The sequence below is a fragment of the Panthera leo genome, chromosome A2 (assembly GCF_018350215.1).
Source record: "Panthera leo isolate Ple1 chromosome A2, P.leo_Ple1_pat1.1, whole genome shotgun sequence".
Lineage (NCBI taxonomy): Eukaryota > Metazoa > Chordata > Mammalia > Carnivora > Felidae > Panthera > Panthera leo.
The window spans coordinates 104439700-104462223 of record NC_056680.1 but is presented as its reverse complement, the minus strand read 5'-3'; the positions used below and the strand labels follow the sequence as shown (position 1 = coordinate 104462223).

General features: G+C 35.6%; 1 protein-coding gene across 1 annotated transcript; it reads right to left on the bottom strand.

The window, feature by feature from the left end:
• Positions 1–10925: 10925 nt before the first annotated feature.
• Positions 10926–11840, bottom strand: LOC122213482 (taste receptor type 2 member 7-like). Its single transcript, XM_042927588.1, has one exon. It carries the CDS (start codon positions 11838–11840, stop codon positions 10926–10928), a length of 915 nt encoding a protein of 304 aa, XP_042783522.1.
• Positions 11841–22524: the final 10684 nt, after the last annotated feature.

The following is a 22524-nucleotide window of genomic DNA, read 5'->3' as shown; positions in this document are numbered from 1 at the left end:
GAGAAGAGAGAGACAAATTAATTGCACTCCAGTGCAGTTTACTAAATAATAAGTCTTTACAATTCACCTTTTGTTATTTGTTTAGTAATCTGTTTTATAAGTCAACGTGAGTTTGACACTTGATACAAACATGATTTGAGCAGTTGTTTCAATTCTCTTATTAGCTTGGGCTTAAGAAGGTTCCAGTTAATCTCCTCAATGTTCATTTATAAGGCAAAGATTAGAAGTTCTTCCTAACTCATGACCTAACCTACTGATTTCTGTGAAACAATTTATGGAGAAAGCTGTTTTTATTAATCAAATCCTATACTTAATGGTAATAAGTGTCCAGGGAAATTTGAAAAAAAAAAATGTTATAGAAAAATTTCAAACATGTACAGAAGTAGACAATTGTGTAATGAATCACCATGGAACCATGAGTCAGCTTTAAAAAGTTTCAATTTATAACCCAAACTGATTCACATATAGCTCCAATATATCTCCTTCCATTCTGCATATTAATTTGATGTATTGCATCATTTTATCAGTGATTACATTGGAATGTTCACTCTAAAAGATAAAAAATGATTTTATTTTTAAAGCGTAAGCCCAGCACCACTACAATATCCAAAAATATGAATAGCAATTCACTGATATTGAGTATCTAGGCAAAATTCAAGTTTCCAATTAGCTTATAATTTTATTTTTACTTTTTTTTAAATTTGTTTGCTTGATTTGGACTAGATATATACTCTCATTTAGTTTGAAATTCCCTATGATCTGAGTGTTAACTTCTCTTTCCTTCATATTTTTCTAATAGGATGTTAAATTTCCTGACCAATCACTCCTAATGGCTGGAGTCTTTTGACTATATAAACCATTATTTCATTTATAGTGAAAGTTTGCCACTGAGTGGCAGTGTGTTACTTACAATTTTATCTCCATTTATAACCTAAGCCACAAAGATCGATTTGCCTGTATTGTTTTTCCCAGTGTTCAATTTTACTGTTTTTTTTTTAATTTTTATGAAAATGACAGTAGAATTGAACGTACTAAATTTTCTACAATTTTGGAAATAAAATTAACCTATCTTTATGCTACCTAATTTTCTTTCTCTTTCTTGCATAGAGATGCATGATTCTTTCTCAAAAATATATGTTCAGTTGTGTCTATTTGTGTTTAGTTTACTAATATTAGTTGCCAAAATACATACAGTGTGTCCCCAGGTTTCAAGAAAATAATAATCGGCTAGAAAACATACAACCTATGAGAATACATCACAAAACAAAGTACTAAATGTCAAGAGATCAGTCCTGACAGGTAATCTCATGAAAAACTAATAAGGATAGATCGTGGAAGTTTGAGAACATCTCCAAAGATTTCTTAGAGCAACTAAGATCAATTCTGATCCTTGTTAATAAAAAGGGGAGAAAAGGAAGGTGGTTTGGATGGGCAAACAGCATACAAACTACTAGAATTCTATTTAATGCTTTCATGAGCACCTTTCCAGAATATTCTGAGAGGGAAATATTATCTCATAGTTAAGTGTCTTGAGTTATGTATGGGACTGTCCAAAAATCTATTCTTTGGTAGATAATTTTGAGTTTATAATAAAATTTTACTGCACATGAGTATCTGTGGGCTGTCCAAGAATCTGTTGCTGGGCCTCCATAAATTTAGGGAGGTAACATGTTATGGCAAAGTAAAACCTCCACACTCTCACTTTCATGTTTCCAGGTACCAAGGAATATGCACACTTGTAAAGAAGTTACCAGAATAACATATGTTTATACAAATGAATAAAATTAAAATCCACTGGAATAATAATCTTGTCATATAACTAGTAACTGCAGTTCAAAATACACTATAAATTAAGAAGGAAGTAAAATAGGTTTTAAATTATGCTCAGAATAAGAAAATAAGAATGAGGGAATTTCTTTACTTGGGCAGGAAAAAAATTATCTTAACCGATACCATAAGGGAGCTAAACAGATTAGCTTTTATTTCATCTCCTTTCTTTATCAAAGGGAATAATTTCCACACTGAAAATAACAAACATGAATAGGAGAGAATTACAGCTTGACAGAGATGAAGAGATAATAAAATAACATAGTTATTTACATGAATTCAGGTCCATAAGACTTAAATGCATTACATTTAAGAACAATGGGAGAACTGGCAGTAGGAAATGAGGTGGCATCTTTTGAAACCTTAAGTGACAAGGTTGTATAAGAGTAGAAACTGGAAGGGTGGTGCCTGGGTGGCTCAGTTGGTTGACGACCAGCTTTGGCCCAGGTCCTGATCTCATGGTATGTGAGTTTGAGCTCCCCTCTGGGCTTTGTACAGACAGCTCAGAGCCTGGAGTCTTCTTCCGATTATGTGTCTCCCTCTCTCTCTGCCCCTCCCCCCTCCCCCGCTCTCTCTCTCAAAAATAAACATTTAAAAAATTAAAAAAAAAAAAGAGTAGATCCTGGAGATGAGACATGCCTGAGTTTACCCCCATCTCAGTAGTGCAAGGCAGGCTTCTGTGTGTTCGCCACCTGACATGTCACACGGTGTGGATTGGGGAATGGATTTTATTAGGGTAAAAACTAGACAAGCAAAGATCGGAGGAAAAGAGGACTTGAGTTTTCTGATCCCCTACTATCCTCTAGAGAGATGATGAGGGCCAGGGCCTGATCTTGGACACTCTGCGAGTGAACATTCTGGGTGATAGGAGTTCCTCCTACTGCTCTTATCTTTTGCAGAGCAAGTCTGAGAGCAACTTCGTCAAAGGGGGTGGGGCCAGAGAAAACTGACTAACAAATTATCTGGGCACCAGCCTTACTGAATTTGGATGCCAGCTGTTCACAGGATTGTCCAGGAAAGACAGATGTTCAGCATCTGATGACTCTGGAGGTGTGTGCAAAATTGCATTCCTATTTTTTGAGAAAAATACTAAGGATCTAGTGGGAAGCTGAGATTGGAAGCAACCCCTCCTGTTAGGAGGAGGGAAGAGCCTCCCTATGCTAATTGTCTCATTTTCCAGGTAGATCAAGGTGAGCTCTCAAGGGCATTTTAAGACAGCCATGCTTGTTGTACCACAGAACCTCAGTAAATTTTAGAATAGATTTTCTAACATGATTAGTTATTGCTGTAGGGAAGTGGTGCTTTCTGATCACTACCAGAAATGAAGATACATCCATGGTAAGTTTATTTCCAACACAGGGCCATGTATGAATAAAGTAACTCTAACTATATGGGAGGCCTTCACACTGTGCTTACATTGACTGTACTACCCTAAGCCCGAGAATGCCTGGGTTGGTATTATTTATGTTCAAAGCTTGTCTGTTGATTTGTGTTTTGGTTTGTTTGTTTTCCTTTCTTCTAAAGGGCCTCTCAAATTTACTATAGTTAAAGACTTTCTCCATCAGTCATCTATGTTCAAATCACACCAATAGAAACATGATCCCTTGATGAAGTGGGAGTGATGTTTCAAAGAAGGACTTACCTGATTCCATATTTAATTACCAGGTCAAATATCTACAATACACAACAGTACCCCACAGCTGAAACGAGAACCCAGCAAGATGGCGAACACTGCCTTCCCATCCCCCTTTCTGTCATACCCCTCAGCCTCTTGATATCTTCCTTCACTCCCATCTTCAGGAGCTATTGACTTTTGTGGTTCCTCCCTCTGGTGGTTACTACTTCTTCTTTTACCACATCAGTCAGCCTATTGCTTTTTATAGAGGCCAAAATTACTTTCCTACCTTTATACCAAATCAAAATACTAACCTTGTTTGTCACTCTAAACTAAAGCATACTTTACCTCTTTTCTCAAAGAATCATTATAGAATTTTAGTTCTATTTGTCCAATTTCAAAACAATAGAAAATTCTATTTAAGAAATAATCTTCATGCCTTCCACATAGTGGAAATTAAATTATTTTCTTGACTTATTAAATATCTGGACATACAAGGTCTTTGCTGTTATGCTAGACACTGTCCTCGGTGTTCTACACTTGTTAACACACTCAATCTCACAGAAAGCTTTAGAAATAGGTACTTGTATTAGCTCATTTGACAGATGAGGACACACTGAAGGAACGGGTCTAATGACTTGCTCAAGATTACACAACTAATAATCAGATGGCTCACGATGAAAACCCATCCAATTTGGCTTCAGAGGCCAGGTTCATAACCTTTACAATATACTGACTCTCAATCCGTAGTTCCCAAAGTGTGGTCCCCAACCACCAGCATGAGTACCTTTTGGAAACTTGTTAGAAATGCTGATTCTTGGGGCACCCGGGTGGCTCAGTCGGTTAAGCGTCTGATTCTTGATTTTGGCTCAGGTCATGATCTCACGGCCACAACATGGAGCCCTGCATTGGGTTCTGCGCTGGGCATTGAGCCTGCTTAAGATTCTCTCTCTCTCCCTCTCCCTGTGCCCCTCCCCAGCTTGCACACGTGTGTGCCTGCTCTCTCTCTCTCTCTCTCTCTCTCTCTCAAAAGAAGAAAAAAATGCTAATCCTCAGGCTCTAACTCTAGTAAGTCAGAAACTCTGGAGGTGGGATGCAGCAAACTGTGTTTTAACAAACCCCCCAGGTGATTCAGTTGTCTGTTTAAATTTGAGAGGCTCTGCTTTAGAGAATAGTGAGGGAATTATTGGTGTAGATTCTAAAATTCCTTTCATACGGTAGCAAATCCTTGCTTTTTTAAAACATGTTTCATAACTAAAATTATTATAGAAGCTTTAACACATTATAGCACATGTAGTACAACACTCGAGAATACTGGCAGAGCTACAGAAATTTCTTAGAAAACTTAGTATATATTTGAAAAGCAAAACCAAAACTTATTAATAATTTAAAGATGGTTTAAGGAAAAAGAATTGTCATTTTATTTTACTTCCATGAGGCTAGGTATTGAAAAAAACTCTAGTAGACCATGATGGGGAAGTAAGATTTTTAAAAAGGGACATAAGCACAGACTTTGCAACTTCTTAAACTAATTAGTAAAACAAATCGCAACCACCAGGGTCTCTGAAAATGCAAATAAATTGGAAAGTTCAGAATCATCACATAGAAAACTGGGTCAATAAAACCCCATCCTTTCTAATTCCCATTAATTCCATGGAGTATCATTTCCATTGTCTTTATCACCTCTGTAAAAATATATACCCTTAGGGAAATTAGAGAACAATATTTGGCATACACTGAAAGAGCATTTATTAATGTAACTTATGTATTTTGAGCATAAAATGTTGTGTGCTCAGTGATACTGTAAGGTATCTGTTGTTATAATTTCCCTGCATTAGAAATTAAATATTTTCTTACATTCATCTTTCCCATATAACATGGCCTCATAACACAATGTTATAAGAATTCCATTAATGACTAATTCCCCTTAACTTGAAGCATGAAATTGGCTGTTATTTTCCATGTGTCAGGGAGCCTCTGTACTGAGGAATCTGTGACACACAGCAGAACCCCAGACAAAATCTACAAAGTTAGTATAAGATACTTCTATTTCCCGTTGTCCCTGGACATCATACTGAGATCATCCCATTCAAGTCAAACACATGGAGAAATAATTTGCCAGAGCGCACATCCTTATTGAAATTGATCTACTCTTTTCTCCATGAAACCAGGGGCCAACTAACTGATACAGAGCTAATGCATGCTATTATCAGATTATCTCCTTCTGAAAACAATATATCATATCATATTAGGTGCCATTAGTAGGTGTCAATAGCCTGTTCATAACCCCAGGGAAATTTGTATTATCTCTTTTAATCCTGAAATTACTTATGTGAAAGTTATTGGTAATTTTCCTATTTATCCCTTCAGTAGAATCCAGGAATCTTGTCTTATAAAATGGAAGGAATTCTCATACAAGATTTTGCAATTCTTATTATTTCAAAAGTTTGGGTAAATATGTGTGGGTATATGGAAGGAAGACTTTTTTTTAATGTTTATTTAATTATTTTTGACAGAGAGAGAGAGCACACAAGTGGGAGAGGGGCAGAGAGAGAGAGAGGGAGAAGGAGAGGGAGAGGGAGAGGGAGAGGGAGAGGGAGAGGGAGAGGGAGAGGGAGAGGGAGAAGGAGAGAGATGGAGACACAGAATCCGAAGCAGCCTCTAGGCTCCAAGCTGCCAGTGCTGAGCCCAACATGGAGTTCAAACCCATGAACCGTGAGAACATGACCTGAGCCGAAGTCGGACACTTAACTGACGGAGCTACCCAGGCATCCCTGGGAGGAAGACTTTAATTTTCAAAAATTTTACTATTTAAGTAGTGCCAGAGAATAAGTACAGGATTAGCAGGATTAACTTGGAAAAGCCTTCTTTCTGGTAACGTATTTCCAATGGTTAAAGCTAAAACTTTTATTGATTAATTAAATATACATTGTCTAGTGTTGAGATGAGTAACAAGGACCTGTGTCTATTGAGGAAGAAGCCAGAAGAAATAGAACAAACACAGATGTTCTCAAACTCATTTTCTGATTTGAAACAGCTGTGATGTGCCTAAGAACTATAAACATGCAAACACATGGACCTCTCAGTGTGCCTACATAATTGACTCTTAATATTTACTTATTTACTGAGCAGTGTACATTTAGTCTTGTATTGTAAAAGACCTCATCCACATATATCAAAAGTCTTCTTTGACATAAAATTTCTATGGGAAAGAAAGATCAAATATCTACAGGGAAGATAGATCAAATTCTTATTTGTGGATTTTAAGTTCCCAATGACTTGAAAAGTCTTCATGGGATCTGTGGGTATCCCTTGCCTTATCTGAGTCCTGAAAAATGAGGTATTATGGAAGCATATGGATTCATAATAATCATGGTGCCCGATACACCAAGTTGCTTTCAGAGAAACTTCCCTGCTCACAGCCCAGCTGAAGCTACAGGGAGCCCTAGGTAGACCAGTGGCTTTACCTTCCAGATTGAGTCTGATTGGTTCAGATTTGGACCCCTGACCCAAGTATAGCCAGTACCTAGATATGCCAGGGAACCTAATGATGGCCTGACAACAATGACAGATGTGTAATCAGATACACCCTAGAAAAATTTGAATTGAGGGAAATAAATCAAATCACACACGCCAGTATGTGTTCAAGTATAAAATAGAAAGAAGTCATGAGGTACAGTCAAGGTCCAGAATGGTAGAGTTGTATTTATGATGAAGTAGGAGTTACGTATAAGCAGAAAAAAAGTATTTTTTTTCAACCATATATAGTGAGAGAAGGAAAAGTAGGTGTGCAGGGAGAGGTTGACTCATAATATTGGATGAGCATTAGAAGAGATTCCACAAATTATGGCTGTTGAGCTCTGTCTATAGAGTTTCCTTTTACTCAGCTGGCTTCAGCTTTTATTTTTGGATTTCATGACAGTGTTTCTTCTTTATCATTTCATGTGCATTCCGCAGGTCCCTTCGTACATTAGGTGACTAATATGTGAATCAGTCCCTTTCAACCAAAAAAGTCTAAACGAAAGTTGAGCTATAACTTGAATATTTTGTGAAGGAAAAGAATGTCTTTTAAATGCCTTAAAATTTTTCTCCCAAGAAAGACTTTACATTGACATGAATATATTTTTAAGGCTTCCATTAGTAGCATTAATATTCTATAATGTGGTGGACCACAAACCCTAGTCAGTAAACAAGTTACATCACAATCGCCTACATGGTTACTATATAGATTTTTGGGCTCCATCCCCAGAGACTATAGTCAGCAAGTCTAGGATAAGCCTGGAAATCCACAATTTAAAAATAGTCACTAGGTAACTTTGTTGCACAGTTATGTTTAGAAAAAAATTAGGAATTTAGATTTAGAAGGCCTGATTTGGGTCTAGATAAATAACCTATTCTTTTGTCTTTCCAAGTTTAGATTTCCTCATATTTACTACAGATAATAATACTCTCTACCTGGTTGAGACGATCAGTGAGATAATATACACCAAAAGTAAAGCAATTCTGGAATAAAAGTTTAATTACCTGATTACTGGAATTCCTTATAAATGCATTGGTGCCTTTTCATATAGACTTGATGAAATCCTGAAATGCCTGCCATGCCACAGCCCCAACCCAAGGAATTCCCAGCCCATGGCATCATGACAAGTTTCCCATGCCAATAGGCTCATTCCAAGGGCTCCCATGCCCATAAACCTATGTCAAGGAATTCTCGTGCCAGAATTTTTCAAGGCATTAGTACCAATTAGGTTACTATAAATAGTGATAATAATGATAATAACAAGAGTATAAATAGTAATAATAACAAAACATTCTCCTAGTTCTTTAATTGTAGATTTTTTATTTCACTTTTTGTTTGAGTGCTCTCCTTTTCATTTTCTTCAGTAATATAAACTTTATTTTCAACTCTACTGTTCTCTTTGTTAATGGAAATACAAATTAATGATACATGAATGGTTAAAAACAAAATTACAGGGGCACCTGGGTGTCTCAGTTAGTAAAGCATCCGACTTTGGCTCAGGTTGTGATCTCACGGTTCATGATTGTGAGCCCCGCATCAAGCTCTGTGCTGACAGCTGAGAGCCTGGAGCCTGCTTCAGATCCTGTGTCTCCCTTTCTCTCTGCCCCTCCCCCGTTTGCACTCTGTCTGTCTCTCAAAAATAAGTAAATAAACATTAAAAAAATTAAAAACAAGAAACAAAATTACATCCATAAAATGAAACATTATGAAGTTGTTGCAAATGCAAAATTTCACATATGTAATTTACATCAAAATATAGCATAAAGTATATATACAGCACAATCTCCATAATGTCATAAATTACATCACATACATGTATAGTGGTATTTGCATATGTATGTACATGGATGTCAAATGCTGGAAGAATGTATGTGAAAATTTGACATGGGATTCTATCACGTTCACTTCTTACATTTCTTATTTTTCCAATTTTCTACATTAACTATGTATTATTTTACAAGTTAAAAAACAATTATTAAAATTATTTTTAAATTAAAAAAATAAATGAACATAGGAGAGGATATAAGTGGCCCAATGGTATCAGACCTCAATATGGAAATATCTGTCATGACTACCTATGTAATTCAGGCACTGGCACTAGTGAGACTTTCAGCTTGGCCTTAGAACAAGGGGCCATGGGGCTTCTCCAGGATGATGCACAGGTCGTTGAATAACCTAAGGAGTAGGTTCCAGTTACGCAATTGTCCTGAACTCAGGCTGTAAACATAGTGAATCCAGTTTTTCCCAGGGGAGAGTTTAGTTTTACCTGACTCAACGAGTGAGCCTGGCATGGTAATTTCCTGGAGTCAAGTGATATTAAATTGTAAATTGGGGGACCTATGTTCAGATCACTTCAGACTATTAGCAAACCAAATATGAGATAAATATAAAAAATAAAGGATTTGACCAAATAATAGAATAATTCAGAGATTTTGAAATATTTTTAAGTTGACTGTTTAAGAACATAATACAGAAAGGTCATAGGATATCATTGATTATAGGTTGAACATTGATTGTTTTTTATCATAAATTTCAAGATCTAAAGTTCTATAAATAAGAATGGGAAGAAAACCAAATAAGAGAACACTGGCTTTAGAGACATAAGAGCCACATTTGAGTTCCAATTTCTCCAGTGAGTATAGCTGATGGACTTTAGGTATGTGTAACGACCTCTTCAAACCTTACTTCTGCATGCGGAAACTGACATAATTCCACTGCCTATTTTACACAATGTTCTGAGAATGAAGCAAATGATTGTGTGTAAAAATATTTTATAACGTTAGAAAAAATCCATGTACACACACATCTAGGTTTGTTTTTTTTTGTTTTCATCCTTGCAACTTCTAAGTCACCTAATCACAGTTTATTTACAATTAAAAGTAACTACAATTCTTTTTATTTGTTTGTTTAGGAGTCAGGGTTGCACAAATTCAAAATAGATATCGTGAGATGTAAAATATGACAAAAATTATTTTTCTTTCTTAAAGCAAGACTATTTATTTATAGAGCAGAATCCACTCAACTCTACCAACATGTTTCAAAACTTTTACCTTAGATCTTCAAGTCTTTTGCTGATGCCATACCCTGAGCAATATTTCCAGCTGGAAGAAATTGACGCACTAGTTAAGGGGTTAAGACATCAGCTAAACATTTTCCTACCGAGACTTCAATGTCAACAACCTCACTCCTATTCTCTCTGGGCAGGAGTTTAACACTTCAAGGGACGAGAAAATATTTCCTCATCTTGTAAGAGATGGAGACCATGGATTGTATGTGTATATGCACATAAATGCTAGCTCTATTTGCATCTTCTCATTTACCAACTTGAACTAGTGACTGATATCAAAAGCAAAGTTAGACTTTAATCTGCATATCTGGATTCATTGCCATGACATCCAGAAACTTTCAATATATAATTTGAATTTTAACAATAGTTACACTAATGATGCTCTTTGAAAAATAGTTATGTTTAACCAAATAGACAAATTGGTTATACTGTTACACGTCTTAGCCTAAATCAATGTGATTTTGCTCATCTAAAACAGAAGATTCTCAGTGACCTGTGTAAACAGATAACAGAACTACTTTGGTTAACCAAATGAAGTCTTTTTACTTCTCTGATTTTTTTTTTTATACAACTGCCACTCTACTGCAAATGTTAATTATTTGAATGTATTAGTATCATAACACTTATATATTTTATGTATATATTTATTCATATATGTTTTAAGTATACAGTCCCTGGGGAAAAAATATCCTATCCATCCAACATCAAAATTAGTGCTTCACATGTCCTGGGGGTAGAAGAGGAGAAGGAAATTGCTAGAAAGAGAGCACACAAAATACATAAGTAAACAAAAACAAAATACAAGTCTATCAAATCCACGTCAAAGAAATACACAATATTTAACATTGCTTCTGCTCTTCATTGAACCTTTCTTCTTTTTCAGGATTGTTTGTATTTCATTGATTCTTTTTGAGGCAGAGAAGTCTCCTGAATGGTTGTTGGAATTTAGAATTATTCAATACGATTATAACTGAATGTCCAGAGGGAAATGCTGCCATTATGTCCTTTACCACAAAGAAGCACTGACTTCCGTAAGGAATACTGAATGTCATATTGGCCATGAAGGCAGCAAAATAAGAAATAAAGAAGCAAAAGAATGTTATCACTGTTTTTAATGCATTTATATGGGCTTCTGTGCTGGCATTTCTAACACCATGAGATCTGTTTTGCATCCGATGAGTGTGCCTATAGAGAGAAATGAATAACATAAAAGTACACATCACAAATATGGCTAGTGGAAATAGTAATGCCAAGTTGACAAGAAGCACTCCATTAATTGGTCTTATCTTGAGTTCAGTCTTCTTCAGCGTGGCATTCTTGAGGAAATCATTATTGTTCATGTTTTTAGGGTAACCTACATCCATACACACAGCGGCAATGCTCATGGAGGCCAGCAGGCTTCCCAGAAGCAGCCAAGGCATTAACTTTGAGATCCTGAATTTCAGCCAAAGAAAATAGGATTGAGTGAAGCCTGATATCTTGAGGCAGTAAAACACAGAAAGGCAGGTGGCAAACCAAAGACTGACAGAGCTAAAAAACATCCAAAAGAACAACATTGCTGCACCATAAATTTTTACCCTATAAAAGAGTGGAAAGAACACAGAGAAAAAACTTTGTACCATTAACACCATCAACAAACCAAATCTCGATATCCCTATACATATGCAAAGGAGTTGCATTGGTGTTAGCTTCCTGCTTTTGATCAATTCTTTACCGTTGATGATTACAAGAAATCCATTTACTGTAATCCCTGTGATAAATTCTGCTGACATGATGATAAGGTGAGGAATCGCTGACAAAGAGGAGGCCATGTTCCCTACCATAAATCTTAGCTTTTTCTTGTGGAGGTGTTAAATACCTCCACCGGATGATCTTGCAGATAGGAACATAGAGCACTGAGAAATCTGATCTTCTGCCAATTCCTGGATCATAAGTAGACTCTTGCACTAGATTTTTACCGGAAGGAAGAAAATCAGAGGGACTACTTTTTGAATCTGGTGCTCTTCACAAGAAACTGCGAATGCAAATCCAAAAATTTGAATGAAGGTTGGGTCTTCCAATTACATCCTAGGGAAAAATGCCATATTGGCATTCATCAGTTCTCATTCGTTTTCAATTTTGCTGAAAAATATGATTATAAATATATTTTATTTAGCTTACTATTATTTCCTTTTTGCCTTTTATTTTTTCCTAATGACAAATGATACATCCTCAAGACAGACAACTGTTTTTATTATTGCCACAAGTATCCAATCTCAGACGTGCCTCTCTCCCCAATACACTTTTTTTTTCCTAATAATAATTCTAAGACACTTTAAGAAATGTCCTCCTCCCCACTCCCTACTCCCCCCACCCCACAAAGGCAATTTCTTCTCTAGACTTGAAAATTATTTCCTGAAATGAAGAATCCTTCATTCCCTTAAATGATCTCTCATATTTTTAAAGTTTTATTTGTAGAATTCTGGCCCGAGTTTCAGCAAACTGCAGTCATAAAAGTAGTGCATAACCAGGATAAAATTCTCATGCTGACGTCATCTAATGCTCCTGTTAAAGAGTATCATTTGAAAAGGTTATTGAATCTATTATTACAAAGAGATGTTCACATAATCTTACTGAGTTATAAATACATTACATGTGCTAACCCCCAAAAACCAAAGCAAAAAAAAACCCAATTTGATTAAAAAATGGGCAGAAGGTCTGGATAGATATTTTTCTAAAGAAGACATACAGATGAGCAAATCATTAATTATCAGGGAAATGCAAATAAAAACCACAATGAGATATCTCGTCTGTTAGGATGGCTGCTATCTAAATGACAAGAAATTTCAAGGGCTGGCAAAGATGTGGAACAAAGGGAACACTTATTCACTGATGGTGGAAATTTATATTGGTACAACCACTATGGAAAACAGTGTAGAGATTATTCAAAAAATTAAAAGTAAAACTACCATATGATTCAGCAATTCCACTTTTGGGTATTTATCTGAAGACAACAAAAACACTAACTCAAAAAGACATATGCACCCCCATATTCATTGAAGCATTATTTATAAAAAATATGGCAACAGCCTAAGTGTCCATCAATGGATGAATGGATAAAGAAACTGTGATACATCACACACACACACGCACACACACATATTATTCACCAAGAGAAAATAATGAAATCTTTTCATTTGCAACAGCATGAATGGACATTTAGGGCATTATGCTAAGTGAAATAAGTCAGACAGGAAAAGACAAATACTGTATAATCTCTCTTAAACGTAGAATCTAAAAACAAACAAATAACCCCTCCCAAAACAAACAAACAAAAAAACAAAATCAAGCTCATAGATACAGAGAACAAATTGGTTGTTGCAAAAGGCAAGGAGTAGCAAGGGGGACAAATGGGTGAATTTTTCTTTTTTTTAGTTAAACGAGTTGATTTTTTTTATTTTAGAAAGAGAGAGAGAGCAGGAGTGAGAGAGAGGGGAAGAATGAGAGAGAGAGAGAGAGAGAGAGAGGGAGGGAGAGAGAGAAAGAGAGAGAGAATCGTAAACAGGTTCCATGCTCAACGTGGAGCCCAACACAGGGCTTGATCTCATGACCCTGGGTTTAGGACCTGAACCAAAATCAAGAGTAGGACACTCAGCTGACTGAGCCACCCAGACATCTCTGAACAAAAATTTTTTTTAATGTGTGTGTGTGTGTGTGTATATATATATATATATATATATATATATATATATATATATATATAGTAAGAGTATTAAAAATTCAAAAAGGAAATAACTGGATTTGCCACCCATTGTCCACACCCATTCATGTTTTTTTAAAGCCTCTTAGGGTCAGTGCTAGAATGTACATTCACTAGCCATGAAGGTAAATGTCAGTGCTACCTCTGAAACATTCCCCTGAGGGCTTCATCACCTTCTCCACCTATCTTTTACACATCATAGCTGTTCAAAATGCAGCAAGACTTATCCCATCTCTAACTTTTCTAAAATGTTTGTTTTGTGACCTGTACATCACTTTTGCCTCTGGTCTCTGGACTTGCCATCCTCCTTGTCTACAAACTTTGACTTTGCCCAGTGAATGGTATTAGCCAGCCCCGTGGCCTCCAGGAGTCTATTCCCAGTTCTAGGTACAGGTGAAAAAGTGTCATCTCAAGTCTAAAACTCTAGACTAGTGTCATGATTGACATGAGGAAAAGAAAATGAAATTTGTACAGTTTACAGTTTTGTGTCCTAAGTTACATCTCTGGGACTTGATTGTATGTATTGAATGAAGCATTTAAAAGGATCTGATAACTGAGTTTTCAAGTACTGTTTACTTCTACAGAATCTAGTTCTTAGTTAAACTAGAAATCAAATCAATTATAGTCTTCCATTTCCAGGAATTCTTTAAAAAAATTTTTAATAATTGTGTTTCATTCAGTGAGCTTGTTGAATTAAAGGTGACTGAGAAAATGGTGTAGAACAATTTAGCATATACATAACCAGCCAATTGATATTTACATGACAAATTATTAACTGTGCAATGTTAGACTAAAAATCCTAAGATATACTGACTATTGGGGAATTTTTTTTTATTATCATAAATGTTTATTCCCTTTTGCCTATATTGGTACAAGACGTTACAGAAAAGATATATGAATATACCTGAAATATATCCTATTCTAGCGAAGCAATGGGGATCTTTTTGTATTTAAATATCTTCACCATGATAATCAGCATCTGGGGAGACAGCAATAACATTATTTTCTTCATTTTCAAGTGATAAACTAGGGTAATAAAATATGGAGCAATATATGGAAACTCTTATTAGCCAAAAAAAATAACAAATCAGATTAATTTCTTACAATAAAGATTAATTATAATTGTAACAATACTTTTTAAAAAGCACTTTATTTTTTAAATTTTTATTTATTTATTTTGAGGGAGAGAGAGAGTGTGTGTGTAAACAGGGGAGGGGCAGAGAGAGAGAGGGAGAGAGAGCATCCCAAGCAGGCTCTGTGCTGTCAGCCCAGATCTCATGAACCGTGAGATCATGACCTGAGTTGAAGCCAAGAGTCAGATGCTTAACTGACTGAGACACCCAGGAGCCCCAAAGCATTTCATTTTTAAAACTGCGTTTATAACAGCTACTTCAGAAGACACAAATGCTATAGGTAAGTAAAAACTTAAGAAAATATGAAATCACACAAAACACTTAAAACCATTATTTTGAATCTGTTGTCTTAGACAAATACACAATTCATAAGCTAGAAACTGTTCCTCTTGAGTGTCCAAGTGATTTCACATTTTTTTCTGAGTTAGTTTCAAACAACCTTCCATTTGTCACATTCATACAGGTGCAGCTGGTGGCAGAGGCTGTGCATTATACGATTATGCTGTGTGATTTGAATTTACCCAGAATTTATTGCATTCTGAAATCCTGGAATCTAGCTCTCATTTGCTTCCCTAAATACATTACTTAGTTGAAGAGAAAGCTTGAATTTTTCAAGAACTATTCTAAAGGTATAATTGGCATTCAGCCACAATTTACCTGGTTAGTATTTGCATTTGTGATTTTCCTGTCATATGTGGACTGTTTTGCATTTGCCTTTATTGAATCCATTTTGGAAGAAAATTTTGGTGAAGAGCTCCTCCTCAGATCTCGGAAAAATTAATGGTGAGTGAGACAGTCTTGAAATTAACAATTCATAGGCTTGTTCAGAGGTCTGGGAAAAGCAGTGGCCAAATGGAAAGAGATGATTTTCAAATTGAATAATCTTTGAAAGTTTTACTTAAAAATAAATTTCTTTTCAAAGAGAAATAACACTATCTGCCAAGAGACGTTGAATTTTTGTAATTTATTAAACAAATTTCAGTTTAGACGTCTTTCACTCAATATATATTCTAAAGGCTCACATGAACCTTGAGAATTGGTATACCTCCCATGGAGTTTTTTGTCTCTCTCTTTGCTTTGCTTTGAACAATGTGGTAAGAGTCACTGGATTCTAAGAAGGTGTTCACAAATGGCTTGAAAGATTAGAATGAACTTTAAGTGTTGACACTGTGACTGGGTATTTCCCATGAACAGAGATCAGGTTATTTGGTTCTCCTTGTTTATAACTGTATAAATGTCTGAGTTTTTTCAAGAAGCACATTGAATTGCTAGTACTTTCTAGTGTTTAGGGTAGGTGCTTCACCTAAGAAGATTAAAGTTCTTTTCATTACTTCAGTTGAAAATATTTTTGTTTATAATTTTTCCATTACCCTTGCTTTGATATTGAAATTTTGCAGAGCATTGGCTCTAAATATTGAATCTTTATTGGTCCAAATTCATGCATTGAATTGTCTTATTCCTGTAAAAAAAAAATCAAAATGTTTTTTGGCCTTCTGTAAAGAACTGACACAAAATTTTACTTATCATCTATCTTGTCATGACGCGGTCACAGGAAATGAAAGGAGTCTAGGTATTTAGAACCCATGTTCATGTGTGGACCTTGTTCGTGCATTGGCAGCATTTGGGCCACTGCATCCTTGCTGAGACCAGATTCCAATCACTGGAGAAACAATGGCTTAAAATCCATTCAATATACCTTCACGTATGTTCAATGTAGTTTTTCTTTTATGTTGAGTTGATTTCAGTATTCCCATAGGTTATATGAATTTTGAATTTGGAGACAAATTGATTTATTATTAGACTTATTATTAAGTTTATTCTCTGAATTCCCTCCTCAAGTTTCTAGGATATTAAGTATCAGGAGAGTGAAGGAGGACCCCAGGAGGGTGAGCATCAGACTCATGATCCAAGCTGCCAAAAGTATTTCCTTATGTGTTATACTACACTCACGGGGTAATTCTCTGAAAAAAAAAAAAAATAGACATCAAATTTACACAATGGAAATTGAGTAAATTTTCTAATTGTACTCAGATTTGACAATAATGTATCTGTTGCTTTGCGATATTAGCAAACACTGATTTTATTCTTAAAATGTATTTTAGATGTTCTTCTATAAACTTACTGTCATTTAATTCTTACTGAAAAATTATGGAACTGCCTCATTTGAGGAACACAGTGAAGTTCCAAGACTGAAGCTTCAGGACAGTGTGATAAAGATTTGAATACAGGCGTTCTGTCTCTGGAGAGCATGTGGTCAACCAACACACTACATATATTGCGATTGGAATACTTTGCTTCACCAAAATTATTAAAGAATACATATAGGGGCACCTGGGTGGCCCAGTCGGTTGAGCATCCAACCTCGTGTCAGGTCATGATCTCACACTAGTGCGCTCGAGCCCTACATGGGGCTCTGCGCTGATAGCTCAGAGCCTGGAGCCTGCTTCGGATTGTGTCTCCTTCTCTCTCTGCCCCTCCCCCACATTCTCTCTCTCTCTCTCTCTCTCTCGCCTCAAAATAAATAAACATAATAATAAAAATATTTTAAAAAATAATACATATGAAATTAGCTGGAGAATCACAGTTTAATAGCCACCATTCTTTCTTTACACATATACACTAATGGGAAAAAAATCGAATACAATCCATTTGTTAAAGAGCACATCAGTAAAGTGATGAAGTTATGGAGTTGGAATTATTAGCATATCCCACTGTATACCATAGAACTGAGATGGAAAACAACAAATAGAATCTAATAATAAGTATTCAATAAATAGTTATTGATATTTTTGTGGAAAATGAGACACAGCTCCGTTCATTGGAAAGTTATAGAACTCCCAGGATTCATAAAAACCTTATAGAAGAAAGAAATCAGAGGCACCTGGGTGGCTTAGTTGGTTAAGCATCCGGCTTCGTCTCAGGTCATGATCTCACAGTTTGTGGGTTGGAGCCCCACATCAGGCTCTGTGCTGACAGCTTGGAGCCTGGATCTTGCTTCAGATTCTGTGTCTCTCTTTCTCTCTGTCCTCCCCTTCTCATGTTCTGTTTCTCTGTCTCTCTCCCTCTCTTTCTTTCTCTCTCAAAAACAAATAAGTATTAAAAAAAAAAAAAAAAAAAAGAAATCAGATCCCACCACAACCATGCCCATTTTACAGAGAAAAATATTTTGAAGTCCTCTAGATTAGTAGGCTTATTGCAGGTTTAAATGAGTAAAAATAGGCAGAGCTTATCAGGTCAGTTCAATTTTCTGGGCTTATATTTCCTCTTAGTCAAAACAAGTGTATGGAAAAAAAATGAATGGCCACAAGTTTGATTTTGTCAACATTTTCAGAATCATCTTCTGCCAAAACCTTGAAACAGTGTAATTACCTTTGCATATGTCCCTCTAGGACAGACAAATAATAGGATTTCATGATCCATTGATGAGTATTCAATTAAAGTCCTGCTTGTGAGCCAACTCTTGTCAGCACACTCCACCCCAACTAATATTCTAATGCTTATTGTCATTCTGCTTTGAAGGCCTTCCTGTGTGAAATTATAATTTTTATCTCAGATTATCACTGAATGATGAGGTAGAGAAGAGCTTAGTTTCTCAAAGAGACACTATAATTAAGGAATAATTAAGGACTTCATTATTTTCTTACCATATGACTAAAATTTAACTTTCATTATTCCACTGGACAGTCTAAACCAATAGGAAATTAAGGATGCAATGCTTTTGAAAATTCCAAAAAAACATGAAGTATAAACTAGTTGTTATGAATTGGCTGAATATGACTGATATGTGTCTAAGATAATAGAGCAAAGAGGGGGCGCCCAGGTGGCTCAGTTGGTTAAGCATCTGACTTCAGCTCAGGTCATGATCTCACTGTTTGTGGATTTGAGCCCTGCATCAGGCTCTGTGCTAACAGCTCAGAGTCTGGAGCCAGCTTCGGATTCTGTGTCTCCCTCTCTCTCTCTCTCTTCTCCATTCGTGCTCTCTCTCTCTCTCTCTCACTCTCTCAAAAATAAATATTTAAAATTTTTTAATAAAAAAAGATAATGGAACAATGATAAATCTGGGGGAGGGACATTTTAATTGTTTTCATTGCAATTGAGTAAATGTTAAATAATAACAGAAGTAGACAGAACAAGAAAAGTTGTCTAAGAGTCAGAGAGAAGTATTTACAATGGAGTCCTAGTAACAGTAAAACATGCCTTCTATTATATCTCCATCCTTTCCATCCTGAAATGGACTGTAGCCCACTTTCAGATGCCTAACATTACATAGTGACACGCATGAGGAAAAGTAGCTGACAGCACAAATTATGGCAATAGCATAAGTGTTCTCCCCTGATTGAGACCTTCATAAAATAATTTATGAGAGAATAAGCAAATGGAGGATAATTGAGTGATACATTTTTTAGCCAAATGCTGAGTGCTAAAAGCTCATGTAACTTATTAAAACTGTTCGATATTTGTAGAAGAAAGAAAGAAATATCTCTACTGTAGAGATGGGAAACTGTCATTTTCCAATGTTAGATAACTTACCTAAATTTAATCAGACAATCCATGAAAGAGTAGAAATAAATTGTGATCTCCATAAACACCAACTGATACTTTTTAGGTACACCAAACCACATTTTCTTCACAGTTGAGCCATTTCATAATGTGAACTGTAAAAAGAATGTAACTCCAAATTGTGGCTTAGAACACATAATAACAACCCCCAAATCATGAAAGGCTGCTATTTTTTAGTGCATTTTGAAGACCAAATTGTTTCAATAAATTTGAATAAACAAACAGTGTTTAGATATTTTGGTTGTGGTCTGTCCTTTCTTCGCTGCTCTTAATTTTCAATATCCATTCCATATTCAAAGCGACCATATTCCAACGTAAGACCCTGTTATATCTTTATATTTCCAAAAGCACTCTGGACTCAAACTGAAAAGAGACAGCAATTTGTTGAAGAATGACACATTTGTTATTATTTTCCTGATCTTTTCAAAGATAAATGATTGAAAAGAATGATTTGTAGCAGCTATAAACCAATTAGCAATGAGTTAAAACTCCAACAGCACCATTTATCTCTTTTAGCTTTCTTTTTTTTTTTTTTTTTAGTACTTATTTGTTTTGAGAGAGAGACAGACCATGAGTGGAAGAGGGGCAGAGAAAGAGAGAGAGAGAGAGAGAGAGAGAGAGAGAGAGAATCCCAAGCAGGCTCCGTGCTCTCAGCACAGACAGCAACACAGGGCTTGTTTCCATGAACCATGAGAGCCAGAGTCAGACGCTTAACCAACTGAGCTATCCAGATGCCCCTAGCTTTCATCTGATTGTTTGGGCTGTTCATAATCAAGATCAATTTCTCTCCTTTTTTTTCCATGTCCTTTGTTTTTGACAGATTTTGAAAAGTTAATCAAATGATATTTTTTTCTTGTTGGAGATCTAGCTGATGTTACTCTGAGACAACATTAGTAGAAACTAAAGAGTTTCATGCTCAATTTTACTGACACTGACATTTCAAAAGAACTTCCGATGTAGACAAGTGGCAACATATGGGCCTTTCAGAAGGTCATATGAAGCAATTCATTCACAAATGGAGAAAAACTAGTGCAACACTTCCTTGGTTTACATATGATGTGATCAGGTGGGCCTCAGAGGGGAAAAAATAGATTGTGTTCCCAGCAGTGTGTGCAAATTGAGTTTTTTTTTTCTCAAAAGGTATCCACATGTAAAAATGTCAACACTCCTAAGAGACATATTTCTTCTGAACCTGAAATATCAACCTCTTATGTTTAGGACTGTGACATCTAAAAAACAGTGATGAAAGTAGAAATTTTTTCTTGCTCTAGATTACATGCATTGTACATTTTTGCATGTGTGTGTGCAAAATTACACATTTTGCATTGTGTGTGTGGCGATATGTGTACTTACTTAGTACCATCTTGCTGGTTCTACCCCTTGGAAATATAATACGGCTTCTAGGAAATAGGATAACTCTAGTTGCTTTTAAATTTTGATAACTGGATTTTTGGCATTGAATTTTTTCATTTGGGTTAGAGGTGGGATGCTTCCTTTAAATGTCTGTATTCAGATTCTCTTAACACGCTGCAATCACTGGTAATAAGCAAAGGAAACGGGGAATATTCTTGAGACTTTTATTTATGCATTTGTGGTAAAGCAGTTCTGTCTCCAAGTGAAGGAGAGCACATATCTATTCACTGTAAATCTTGAAAATTAACGTATCCCTGAGGGCTCGATCAAATCACTCAGTAGTTATCAATGATCAATCTAATAAATATGATTCAAATTTTGAAGTGACCCTATTCTTTCTAGGAGGTTTAAGAGTATATGCTAAAAAGGTAACTCAATATAACTATGGATTTTATTACACAGATTCCTGTATGAAAGTGAAAGCCAAGTTTCTTTCTCTATCATTTTTTATTAATAATATGGTTATTAGTTTTTAAAATTTCATTCCTGTGGTCAGAACATAGTTTTGCAAAGGTCTAAATACAATGTAATATTTTAGATTATGGTTGGTACCACCTTAGCTTATGAAATAAGCATCTAAACCTGGTTATGCCCTTTATGTAAGTCAGCAGGTAACTTCATGTGAACTGCTATCAACATGTCTTCCTGCTTTGTAGAGTCTATTTTATTTAAAAAAAAATTTTTTAATGTTTAATTTTGAGAGAGAGATTGACAGAACATAAGTGGGGGAGGTGCAGAGAGCAAGGGAGACACAGAATCCAAATCAGGCTCCAGGCTCTGAGCTGTCAGCACAGAGACTGACACAGGGCTCAAACTCACAAAATGGGAGATCATGACCTGAGCTGAAGTCAGACTCTCAACCAGCTGAGCCACCCAGGCACCCATGTTGAGTTTAAAACAGTTCCCTTCTACTCTGCTCTGTCTCCTGAGTGATCACTGATAGTGACAAATTACTTATGAATGAATCTTCTCTGTATTTTGGCATTGGTTAAAAGAACTTTTTTTTTTTTTTGCTTGGTTGGTTTTGTTTTGTTTTGTTTTGTTTTGTTTTCTAGCTGACAGTATTCTAAATGAAAACCAAGATTTTCAGTCAAGGCTAGTCATAGTTCTAAAAATGTAAGCTCTTTGATAGTGAAACTTTTTTTTTTTTTTTTGGTCAAATATAGATTCTGATTAATCTGAGTCTAGAATCATAATTGCATAAACTTTCAATTATTTAACATTGTTTCTCTTTTGAAAAGAATGACGTTTCTATAATCATTCTATATACACTTAGTATAAAAGGAGTTCCGTGTGGGTGGGAGGTGGGTAGGGGATGGGTAAAATAAGTAAAAGGGATTAAAAGTATAATGGTAATGAGCACTGAGTAATGTATAGAATTGTTGAGTCACTCTATTATACAGTTGTTAATATAACACTGTGTGTTAATTATACTTAACAACTAAAAAATAATAACATAAAATAAAAACAAAAATAATTGATAAATTAACTCACTGATACAGCAGCTTCTGTTCCCATTATATTGTGAGCATTTACCTTTTTGCAGAATAGTTTTTCAAAACATAATCTCCAATAGGTAAATAAAATTTCATAGTACAGTCATACAATAATTAATTATTCTTAATTTATTAGATATTTGTATTATTCCCA

Excerpts from the sequence above, each read along its gene's own strand:
- LOC122213482 (XM_042927588.1), bottom strand. The coding sequence starts at position 11,840 with ATGGCCTCCTCTTTGTCAGCGATTCCTCACCTTATCATCATGTCAGCA.